The sequence below is a fragment of the Oncorhynchus masou genome, chromosome 22 (genome assembly GCF_036934945.1).
Source record: "Oncorhynchus masou masou isolate Uvic2021 chromosome 22, UVic_Omas_1.1, whole genome shotgun sequence".
Lineage (NCBI taxonomy): Eukaryota > Metazoa > Chordata > Actinopteri > Salmoniformes > Salmonidae > Oncorhynchus > Oncorhynchus masou.
The window spans coordinates 58,653,577-58,666,497 of record NC_088233.1 but is presented as its reverse complement, the minus strand read 5'-3'; the positions used below and the strand labels follow the sequence as shown (position 1 = coordinate 58,666,497).

General features: G+C 40.9%; 1 protein-coding gene across 1 annotated transcript in view; it reads right to left on the bottom strand.

Moving 5' to 3' along the window:
• Window positions 1-12,921, bottom strand: part of b4galnt4a (beta-1,4-N-acetyl-galactosaminyl transferase 4a) — a 493,079-nt gene that overhangs the window by 30,388 nt on the left and 449,770 nt on the right. The window contains exons 10-11 of the mRNA XM_064930637.1: window positions 7,010-7,174; window positions 6,466-6,575 (exon numbers count right to left, since the gene is read on the bottom strand). Coding sequence (XP_064786709.1) covers window positions 6,466-6,575; window positions 7,010-7,174 — 275 coding nt within the window. The remainder of the gene's footprint in view (window positions 1-6,465; window positions 6,576-7,009; window positions 7,175-12,921) is intronic.

The following is a 12,921-nucleotide window of genomic DNA, read 5'->3' as shown; positions in this document are numbered from 1 at the left end:
AGTTAGGTCATTGATTTGAAAATAGCATGTCATGTCATTTAACCATAGTAAAGACAACACATATTATCATGCTTAAATTCAAGGTCAGAATACGCACAGAAAGAAAAGCACATAAAAAGGGATTTGCGTTCCATTTAGTTTCAGATTGGAATCTGGACCTAAAAGCTTTGCACACCGGGATTGGCCATTATTCTTTAATGAAATCTTCAAGTTCTGTCAAGTTGGTTGTTGATCATTGCTAGACAGCCATTTTCAAGTCTTTCCATAGATTTTGAAGCCGATTTAAGTCAAACTGTAACTAGGCCTCTCAGGAACATTCAATATATTTGGCCTTGTGTTTTAGGTAGTTGTTCTGCTGAAAGGTTCATTTTTTCCCCAATGTCTGTAGGAAAGCAGACTGAAACAAGTTTTCCTCTAGTGGTTTCCTTCCTCTTCGGCAACTGAGTTAGGAAGGGCGTCTGTATCTTTATAGTGACTGGGTGTATTGATATACAAATTCAAAGTGTAATTAATAACTTTGCCATGCTCAAAGGGATATTCAATGTCTGCTTTTTATTACCCATCTTCCAAATAGATGCCCTTCTTTGCAAACCACTTTCATCAAACAACTTTTTTTCCAAAAGGTTGCTAAGCACGTAACAGGCAGATTGTAGTAGGTAGTATGTCCTTATTTATAGAAAGCAAAAAAACTACAGTGCTTGTCTTTCCTTATTTGGTCCATTATGCATTAATACGAAGGCTCAGCATTTGTTGTTTGCATGTCATGCTTAATTTTGCTAATCTTGTCAGCAAAAAAAGTTATTAAAGTGGTTGGTAATATCAAAAGGTTTTGTTATGAACAAGCCATCTGCGTCAATGAAGGATAGAGCCAAGTTTGCATTTTTGCCTAGAATTTAATTTAAAGTACTCAGGAGCTTTTTACTATAATTCTTTATATAATTTATTTTGTTCCATAATATAGATCATTTTTTATTTTTGTTTGGTGTAGTTAAGTGATTTCTCAATTTACTGTATGTTTGCCAGTCTGCTATATTGTCAGACGTATTTGCTATTCCATTTGCCTATTCCCTCACATCCATCTATGGGGATTTGGAAGTTTTGACAGTCAGTTTCCTGATGGGCGCATGCCTATGACAGAAAGAAGCAGTTTCTGTCATGCCCTGATCTGTTTCACCTGTCCTTGTGATTGTCTCCACCCCCTCCAGGTGTTGCTTACTCTCTGTGCCAGTTTGTCTTGTATGTTAGTCCAGTAAATCAGCGTGTTTTTCCCCATACTCCTTCTGCTATTCTCTTTTCGATAGTCTTCCTGGTTTTGAACCCTGCCTGACTCGGGAATACTTTCCTGCCGGCCTGATCATCCTGCCTGTCCTGACCTTGATTTTGCCTTCCCTTCGGTACCTTTTGGACTCTGAACTGGATTTGACCCTTTTGCCTGTCCACGACCGTTCTCTTGCCTTCCCCTATTGGATTAATAAATATTGTAAGACTCCAACCATCTGCCTCCTGTGTCTGCATCTGGGTCTCACCTTGTGTCATGATAGTTTCATGAATTCTTCAAGTCCGGCGTCGGGTTATTCCTTATAAAACACATCAGACCAACAAATAGTTTTCACATCTTCAACATAGGAATCATCGCAAAACCTCTTGTATGATCATTTATATACAATCTTAGGTCCAATCTTTGGAACTGAGTTCTCTCTGGATATGGCTATTATATTATCATCACTACATCCGATGGATGTGGATACTAATTTAGAGCAGATCTTTGCAGCATTAATAAAGATGTGATCAATAAAGGTGGATGATTTAGTTCCTGTTCTGCTTGTAAATACCCTGGTAGGTTGAACCAGATTGCAGGCATTGGTTACAGCTTCTTTTTTAGTGGACAGCTTGATGACAACCAGTCAATATTTAGGTCACCCAGAAAATGTACTTCTCTGTTGATATCACAGACATTTAAGTGATAATGCCCAAGAAACCAGTGTTTGGAGGATATATTGGGACAGGTGTTGTTAGGCCCAAGTCCAAACACTGGCTTCGAATGCATCATCACTTTTAAATGGGTTGCCAACATATTCAAATAATGATTTCATATTTTTATTTTATTTCAATGAATTTATTCATATAATTTCATCCTTCCACAAGATATAGTCCCGACGCAAATCTATGGTTGCTTCCCAAGCTGGCTGGTCTGTCACGACTTCCGCCAAAGTCGGACCCTCTCCTTGTTCGGGCGGCGTTCGGCGTCACAGGTTTTCTAGCCATCGCCGTTCCACCTTTCATTTGTTTTGTCTTGTTTTCCCACACACCTGGTATTCAATTCCCTCATTACATGTTGTGTATTTAACCCTCTGTTCCTCCCATGTCTGTGTGCATAATTGTTTATTGTTGAGGTTGGCATGCTTCCGGCTGGTTTGCGCCGGGTTAATTTTTATTACCGTTCTTTGTGGCAGCCTGTACTTTGTACTTGTGTTTTTTGTACTTTGTGCTGCTTCACCGGTTCATTGGGCATTTGTTTTGTGACGCAGTTCCGTTTTGTGCATATGATTGCCTTAGTAAAGTGCTTTGTCCACTCATCTCTGGTCTCTTGCACCTGACTTCGATGCACCAGCTACACTCACCTCTTGACATGGTCGTTCGTTCTTTCGGTTTGGTTTGGTTGCCAGAGACGTGACCCAGTCGTTTGGTCTTTTTGTTCTGTATCTATGGACGCGTCCCAGTCATTTGTTCTAAATGTTCCATTGCCATACTGGCTTGCAACATTCATATCCCTTGTTTGCTAGCTAGCAAACTGAGGCTAACTTAGAGTCATGTTAAGAAGTGCAGCCAGAATAACAGTCAAGAAGCCCCATTTGTTTAAGCTGTTTTCTAGTGACATTTATTTGGATACATTCATAACAATGAGCTAATGAGGTGTCATTTCGCCGGCATAGAAAATGTGCTCACTCATCTGGACACTGTTCTTCAGAGGAGCTAGCCAACAGCACAGCTAACATAATGACTTCAAACTGAAACTGGAAAGACTGCAAACTAGCTGCACTTCATTTCGTTTGACCTTTTTTAAATTGACATTTCTTTATATATAGCCATAAAAATTATGCCAGCTGATTCATGACTTTGACTGGCTGAGAAATTCTGCCTGTCTGTCTCTCTCCACCCGATACATTCGTTACTATGGGACAGCTGGAGATCAAATGTCAGAGAGACAGACAGCAAGGCTTATACAAATCTCTACTGTTGAAAACTAAATGTTAGTCTAAAAGAAATGTGAGATAATGTCTAGATGGTTTTATAGTGGAGATCAAGTTAAATTGCTTGTCTGGGCTGATTAGACAGTGGATTGCGCAGTCATATGGAACAGAGTAAAAAGGCATACTGTAACTTGTGGAATAGACACCGGCTGGAATGCAGTTTTAACCAATCAGCATACAGGATTAGACCCACCCGTTGGATAATATCCAGCATTTCACACATTTACTCCAAATAATGACTTCAAGTATGCAGTGGTCTATACCAACTTCCTATGCGAATAGTCGTTAGCTGAGGCAGATGAACCTGTAGCCATATTACTTCTACTTCACCTGACATGGAATATGACTCTGGACATACTTAGCAACACCTCCTCCATTTGCATTTCTATCTTTACTATATATTCTATAGCCATGTATAGCTACTATTGCATCATCAAACTAAATATCTAAGTGTGTTTCAGAGATGGCCAGAACATGAATGTTGCTAAATGCATCGTAGAATTCTTAGCTATCAGACATTCAACTTTGATTGAGAAACTATTTCAAATAAACATTTTGTGTAAAAGCAAACCAAGTGTAGGAGAGAATGCTGTTTAGCTGCGTGCTCTGATGACCCCCTCCCTCTCTTTCTCTCCATCTCAGCCCCTGTGTGCTGTTCGTTGAATTCATTGTGGGCAGTGAGTAAGGGTACGGCCACACAGAGATTTTGTGTGTGGAAATTACAGATTGAGACAATGTTTTTTTAAAGGGTGTCATCCTTTGATGGCTGATGGACAATGAAGAGGATTGTCAGAAAAAAATGCACAGTATATCCACCTTGCATGAACCCTTTCTGAAAAGGTAAAGATTAGTTGAACTTTTGAAAGACAAAAACGGACAATGATGAATGCGTTTGCATTTTCATATGTGACTCGTTTCAGGAAACTTGGCGTATGTTGCGCGTCACTACTTCACAGGAGTGCCATTTGAATGTAAACTTATTATTATTATTTTTTATGCTTTTTTTGGCAGAAATACCTTCATGAACTTTTGTGTGCCTTAATAACAAACGTGTATACCATCTGTAAATACGAATAAAACATTTAAATTACGAACCTTCACGCTAGCCATGATTGGCTGAGATAATGAGTGGGCTGGACATGCCAAGAGATGAGTTCGGATTGGTCTGCCAAGTAGCAGGCTTCTGTCTACAATATGAGCTGGTCAGTATGTGTAGGTAATCCTTTCTAACACGTTTTTTTTAAAGATATCACGTAGTAGAACTGCAAAAGTGTTGCTCTCCACTTTCTGGAGGACCGAGTTTTGAAATCACTGGAATTAGAGTATGATAGCTAAGAAAATGCAGGCGTTTTATCGTAAATATGCAAGAAGGCTGTTGTCTAAAACACCTGTCTCCGAATTACATCTTCAAACTGGGCCACAATGGCATCCATGACAGAGAGGGAGAAGCATCCATCCATGAATACAGGTAAAAGAGAGTAAGAGAGAACATTTTCAGATATTACACATTTCAAATTTTGTCAGAAAGTTGTTTTCTTTTCAGGTTAAAGTGTACTATTAGCTAGCTAGCTAACTTTAGCTGGCTGGCAAGCAAGCTAACGTTACATGTATGATCTGTGTAGTAATATTATTCATATCTCAGAGCCATTTGCGTTGCTTGTTATAGCCTAATGTTAGCTAGCTAACATTGAACTTGGTTGGTTAGCTACCTGCAGATTCATGCAGGGTAGTAATGCTATGAGTTGGGATTATGGTTCATTGTTTAGCTAACTAGCTACATGTCTGAACAAAAGACTCCACTATGCAAGTAACTATTTTAATAAAATGTTTATGATGTCACTGCGACAACTGTCGATAGACGTAGCTGGTTAATTCGTTCTGGCTATCTACTCCAATTTCAAAGCAATCTCGTCTGAGTGTGCCAGAGCGCAGAATAACTGACTAATTTACAAACGCTCAACACCCGATGAATATGGCCGGTGTCAGTAAACATTGGCAAAAAAGCGTAATTCAATACTTGGCAGCAGGACAGTTGCAGTCACCAAAGCTCTGGATAACATAAAAACAGCGTAACTAGCTCTGCTAGAGCGAGTGAAATGGTCAGAATGAGTTGTTCTCTCATTTGTGTCAGGAAGTAGCTAGCAACCAATGTTAGCCATTTAGCCTGGGTGCTTGACTGCTGTTTTTAGGGCAGAACGCTCAGATCAACCCTACTTTTCGTCCAGAGCTCCGAGGGTGAAATACTCTGAATTTACGAACGGACAATCTGACAATGCTCTGAGTTTACGAACACCCAGAGCCCACTCTGGCATTCCAGATTAAATTGACGAACACACCTGTAGTATAAGCCAGCTTTAAGTCTTGAAATATTTGGTTGTTTAGTACATAGTCTCACATGTGAATCCTTGAAGAAATGTGTGGGGCTAAAGCTTAAAAGGGTGTGAACGATGCTGAATGGGTGTAGACAAAGAAGAGCACTCCTGTAGGTACCAAAATATTCAAGAGCCATTTTCTCAAAAGTGAGGTCACAAGTTTATCAACTTTCAAAGCAGAATTACTTTCCCATTGTTCCTCAACTGTAGTGTATGATATACCATTTTCTAGCTCTGAGTCTCTAATTTTATCCAATATAAAAAACACCATTTAAATTTTGCCACGTAAGACCGAATCCTCTCTGCTTTGTTCTAGGCTGAGGTCATTTGAATATGAAGTGTAAGTCCTTGATGTGTGCTGCTCTAAACAGGTGATAGGGCAGGGCAGCATCCCAAATGACCCCTTATTCCCAATAGGACTCGGGTCAAAGGTAGTGCACAATGTAGGGAGTATGTGCCATTTGGGACACAGCCTAATGACCCCACACAAGTGTGTGTGCATATAAAAATGCATGGATACACATCCACAAACACACACACACCCCCCTCTCTCTCTCTCTCATAAACAAACGCAAACACACCCATTCATATCATGTTTCAAGTTCTCATGTTTCTAGCATGTTTCACAGGGAATACCCACACACAGACATGCCCACACACAGAAACGCGCATAATGTGTGACCGTCTGTCTTCCCTCCCTGGAGGGGTTACTTACAAAGTGCCTTGATGGGTAAGTACCTCCTAAATAGGTGGACATGCGGACACCCACACGCACATGCACGCAGGAACGCACGCAGGCACGCACTTATGCATACACACACAGAACTGGAGGGCTGACTTACAAACTGTAGGCCCTGGTATCTGGCTATGGGGAAGTCTTTGACGACGTAGGTAGGGGAGTAGAGACAGGCTGGCAGCACGTTCTCCAGACGAGATGCCTGGATCATAGGGGCTAGAGAGAAGGATGGAGGAGAGGAGAGAGAGAGAGAGAAGATAGAAACTGCGTTCCACTGTCCATACTAGAATGCATACTCTAGAAATACTTTTCTGAACCAACACTTGCACTTCAATCACCCCCCATTTCCATCTCTGACATTGCTGATAGCTACTTCATTGAGGAAAAGTGTACATACGATGCCTTTGATATGTGGTTGTCCCACCAAGCTATCTTAAGATGAACTAACTGTAAGTCGCTCTGGATGATAGACTAAAATGTAAAAAAAAAAGAAAGATATTGCTTCATTGTAGGTGTTATGCTATATATGGATACTGGAGTAGAGGCATGATGGAGTTTCTTGAAAAAGGAAAAATAGGGTAAGATTAAGAGAGAAAAAGACTGGTAGAGAGAGATGTGCATGGCTGCCTGCTGCTATACTATAAACTTACTGCTATAGAAAGTGTCTCGGGGGTCTGGTTTGAGCATGTCTGCCCCATGCTGGCTCCTGAAGTGACTGTGCTCTTGTGACTGTTCCTCTACTGATGATGGTCTACTGTGACTGGCCAGGGTCTGAGGGATGTGGTCCACACTGTTCATCTTCAGACTGGATTCATCTAGGATAGAAAGAGAGAGAGAGAGGGGGAGAGTGAGAAAGCGGGGTTGAGAGCAAAATAGAGAGAGGGAGAGTGAGAAAGCGGGGTTGAGAGCAAAATAGAGAGAGGGAGAGTGAGAAAGCGGGGTTGAGAGCAAAATAGAGAGAGGGAGAGTGAGAAAGCGGGGTTGAGAGCAAAAGAGAGGGAGGGACGTACATAGGCACCTGAGCAATAGAGCAAACGGAGCAGCTCCACCCCCACTTTCAAAATAGGGGTGCAAATGATTTGTAATGTTTTAAGCTAGTCTGTATTCAAATAGATATGTCCATATTATATAATGATCAACAGATTGCAATTTTTGCTTCGCTCGTACGCACCACTGTTTTGATTCCGTGCAGATAGAAAGCACTAGTTGCACCACTGGTGTTTAAAATGAAAAGCCACCTGCAAAATACAATTGTTTATTATTTTTTAGCTGTGTCCAGTGGTGTTGGTTCAATGGAGTTGTTACAAATCATTTGAGCTGCGCACCACAAGCAAATGTATTGTATAATTTAAATGTGCCTGTAAGAACCATGATGAGCACGGGCTCGTTTGATTCACTGTAGAGCAGATTCTGACTCTGAGTAGCCTTCCATCAGCCTACCAAAGGTTGCACTTGAGCAGGAAACTGCATATCTGGTAGCTCACGGGCTGTCAATGAGTAGCTTGCATGTAGATAGTGAGAAATAATCAGTAGTAATATTAAATATGTGAAATCATTTTCGTCCCCAAGATTTAAAGGCATTTAACACCATTCTACATTTTTGCTATCTATTTTCCCAACTTAAATCGGCTAAATCACATTGTTAAAATGTTTACATTCAGTTACAAAAGTAACAGTCCTGGCTGGGCGACCTGGTCTCAGAGCATTATGTATTTTTCTGTACTTAAATCTGAGACTCTCCATTCAGTGTGATGTGTTACATTTCGTATGGTATGTATTCATTGGTGGATGCCCATCATCCATTAAGTATGATATGTTCCAAATTACAATTCGTATGATAAGTTACACATTTGCAAAATGTACAACATTGCAAAACGTATAATATGTTCTAATTTGCTGTGAGTAATGTTAACTAGGTGGCTAGGTGCATAATGCTAACGTGGGGTTAGGGCTGAGGTAAGGGTTAAGGTTAGGTTAAAAGGTTAAGGTTAGGGGAAGGCTTGGCTAAAAGTGTTACGGTTAGCGTTAGGAGAAGGGTTAGCTAAAATGCTAAGTTGCAAAGTAGATCAAAAGTAGAAGTGGTTGAAAAATTGGCAATTAGCAAAAATGCAAAAGTTCCCTTTGGGTTGCTAGACATTCGCCTTATACATAATGCCAAAATATGCAGGGTGTATAGGATTAGCTCCAGATTTTTTTTTAGGTTGCAACAAAATTTTGGAAACCCCTGCTCTACCCCAAACTGTTTGAATATGTTGCAGATTTGGGGCCGCAATTTATGGATATATATAGCTGCCCCAAAAAAATCACATTTGGTAATGATAAATTATGGCCAAGAGCCAGTGAGACGTGAAATGAACTAAGCCAGCTCGAAGTCGGACTCCGCAAACCAAAGGCAAGTGGCTATCTATACAAGTAAGCAACTAGAGACGCAGCTGACAGACTAGTGGATTTGGGAGACGCTGGACATAAGGCCTTTTTTTTAACGACCGCGACTGCCTGCCATGTCTACAAACCAATGACAGTATACAGTGGCAAGATAAAGTATATGAACCCTTTGGAATTACCTGGATTTCTGCATAAATTGGTCATCAAATGTGATCTGATCTTCATCTAAGTCACAACAATAGACAAATATAGTGTACTAAAACAAATAACACAAAATATTGCATTTTATATTTTGAATACATAATTTAAACATTCAGTGTAGATTGCAAAAAGTATGTGAACGTCTAGGCTAAAGACTTCTCCAAGATTAAGTTTTGCCACATTGAATTATGCCAATAAAAAAAATCTAAACACAACATAACGCAAAGTACTGGTTCCATGTTTCATGAACTGAAATAAAAGATCCCAGAAATGTTCCATAAGCACAAAAATCATATTTCCCTCAAATTTTGTGCGTGTTCACATCCCTGCGTGTTCACATCCCTGTGCGACGAGATTGGAGATGCCTTGCCCTATACAAAACACACACAATTTGAGTTTGCTATCCACAAGAAGCATTGTCTGATGTGACTCATGCCTCGAACAAAATAGATCTCTGAAGACCTAAGATTAAGAATTGTTGACTTGCATAAAGCTGGAAAGGGTTACAGAAGTATCTCTAAAAGCCTTGATGTTCATCAGTCCACGGTAAGACAAAATGGTCTATAAAATGGAGAAAGTTCAGCACTGTTGCTACTGTCCTGCAAAGATGACTGTAAGAGCACGGCGCAGAATGCTAAATGAGGTTAAGAAGATTCCTAGTGTCAGCTAAAGAACATGCTAACATCTCTGTTGACGAGTCTACGATACATAAAACACTAAACAAGAATGGTGTTCATGGGAGGACACCACTGAAGAAGCCACTGCTTCACATCTGAAGTTTGCAAGTGCACCTGGATGTTCCACAGCACTACTGGAAAAATATTCTGTGGTCAGATGAAACTACAGTTGAGTTGTTTGGAAGGAACACACAACACTATGTGTGTGTAAAAAAAGGCACAGCACACCAACATCAAAACCTCATCCCAACACTAAAGCATGGTGGAGGGAGCATCATGGTTTGAGGCTGCTTTGCTGCCTCAGGGCTTGGACAGCTTGCTATCATCGATGGAAAAATGAATTCCCAAGTTTATCAAGACATTTTGCAGGAGAATGTTAGGCTATCTGTCCGCCAATTGAAGCTCAAAAGATGTTGGGTGATGCAACAGGACAACGACCCAAAACACAGAAGTAAATCAACAACAGAATGGCTTCAACAGAAGAAAATACTACTTCTGGAGTGGCCCAGTCAGTCCTGACCTCAACCAGATGGAAATGCTGAGGCATGACCTCAAGAGAGCAGTTCACACCAGACAGCCCAAGATTTTTACTGAAGTGAAACAGTTTTGTAAAGAGGAATGGTCCAAAATTCTTTCTGACCGTTGTGCTGGTCTGATCCGCAACTACAGAACACGTTTGGTTGAGGTTATTGTTGCCAAAGGAGGGTCAACCAGTTATTAAATCAATGGGTTCACATACTTTTCTCACACTGCACTATGATTGTTTCCACCGTGTGTCAAATAAAGATGTGAAAATGTATAATTGTTTGTGTGTTATTAGTTTAGGCAGACTGTTTGTCTATTGTTGTGACCTAGATGAAGATCAGATCAAATTTTATGACAAATTCATGTAGAAATCTAGGTATTTCCAAAAGGTTCACATACTTTTTCTTGCCACTGTACATGAATATACAAAGCCATTGGTCACGTGACACCATTCATTCCTATGGGAAGACTCAATAGCGCTTTGAAGACAAATGAAGTTGGTTAAGATATCTCATGGAGATTTAACATGCGCAGTTCGAGCGACTCCAGGTTGTGACGTCTAGCTCAGTGCTGTCCCCTCTCATTGAGTAACTCAAGTTGAAGGCCGGCCGGGATGCTGCAGGTTGTTATTAGCAACTAAATTAACTTTAATAACCAGTTGTGCACTCATTCTACAGGAGTCAAGTTTTTTTGGTGGGGGGGGGGTGTTTGTAGCAGGGGAGAACAACTGCCCTCTCTCATTGAAGCCACGGAAGTTCAAGGCCAACCGTTCCAAATTAATCTTTGTGTAAATATATTTTGTTAACTTGATGTTATAGTCGCTTATACTGTAGATATGTCAGTCCGTCAGTCAGTTGGCTAGCTGCCGCAGAGACTTCTATTACTATTGCAGTAACGTTAAATGGCTCTGGCAAGTGTTAGCCAGCTAGCTAGTTGGCTGGCTAGAAGGATGAAGTAAGAAGCGAGCGATAAACGGAGCTTGACCTCAGCAGGAGCAAAATATAAGCTACTCAAATCTAATCATAACGTTGCTTTACAGAGAGTACTAGTGAAACAGAGAGTGACGAGGGCGAGGCAGGCTGCAATGCATGCAGAAGAGACACAGAGAGAGGAAACAAGCAGGGAGAGAGGTTATTACATTGGTTCCCAAACTTGGGATCGGGGCCCCATCTGGGATCCCCTGAGAAAATCTGTGCTAATCTTAGCAAACAAATTAAGAACTTTACAAAAGAAGAAGATATGTTTTAATATGAACATTTCTCCGTGACCTACCTAGTAGGTCTACATTAAAATGCAATCAAACTGCAAACAATACAGTTCTAAAAATGTAATACTCTTTTGTTTATATTCAGTGGTAGTTTGTCTTATCCCGATTTCCCATTACATCACTGGGTATTGTCATTATAGCAACCTCGGATCTCAACTAGGTGTTGGGTTGACGAGAAGACAAGAGACGAGAAGAGGCAAGGAAAGGAGATGCAAGATGAGGAAAGGAAAGGAGAGATGGACGAGAGGAGAAGAAAAGAGGTGAGACGAGTGGGTATAATTACACCAATCAATGGTGTGCAGGAAGGAGTGAGTGCCAGTGATTTATAGAGTGTCAGTAGCAAGGCCTGAGATGAGGAATGCTTTATAATTAACAGGGCAGCCCAAGTCATCTTTTTAATCCCAAATAGGATTGTGGGTAAAGCAGAGTGGTACTGTATGAAGCATTTTCCCGGTGGAGAAAGTAAGAGAAGATGTGTGTGTGTGTGTGACAGAGAGAGAGAGACCCAAGGAAGAGTAGCTGTTGGTAAAGGATTAGCTTTATTAAATAAATTAATCAATGCAAAAAGCTGGCAGGTGTCCCCCCACCTCCTGCTTGGTTCACCTGCTCTTGGCACCATGTGCTGAAGGGCAGGTTCAAAGAGTGTGTGTGTGTGCGTTTGGAGGATTTTGGACTGAGGAATAGAGCTGGATGAGAAAGGATTGGCAAGAGAGTTCACATTGAGTTGAGGATCAATTTCAGAGCCAGAGAGTTACTTCAGTGTGTGTTTGTGCTGCATACTGTAACAGCTGGGCCCTTCCTGAGCCAAGAAGAAGCAATGAGGTATAAGTGGAAAAAATCTGTAGGGCACTTCATTAAGTTTGCACCAACGACACACGCACCGCACTCCTGCCTTATCTATCACTTATTTGATGGAGCGGTCAGAATGGAGAGGGTTAACAGGATGCCAGCCTCTGACATCATGGTTGCCAAGTGAACTGTTGCTAGTGTCACGTTCATTTAAAGATGGATTGGACCAAGGTGCAGCGTGGTAGGCGTACATTTGTCTTTATTTTAAATGACACCGAAAAAACAACAAAAACGAACATAAAGCTACATGCAGTGCAGAAAGCAACTACACACAAACAAGATCCCAACAAACTAAAGGTGGAAAAAAGGCTTCCTAAGTATGATCGCCAATCAGAGACAACGATAGACAGCTGCCTCTGATTGGGAACCATATCCGGCCAACAAAGGAACATAAAAACTAGAATGCCCACACAAATCACACCCTGACCTAATCTAATAGAAAGGTCAGGTCATGACAGCTAGGCAACAATCTGCCTCTGAGACCCAGTAATACAGAACTTGTTAAAACCTCTTTGGGCTGCAATCCCGTTAACGGGATGATATGACAACAGCCAGTGAATGTGCAGGGCGCCAAATTCAAAACAACAGAAATCTCATAATTAAAATTCCTCAAACATACATGTATCTTATACCATTTTAAAGGTAGTCTTGTTGTTAA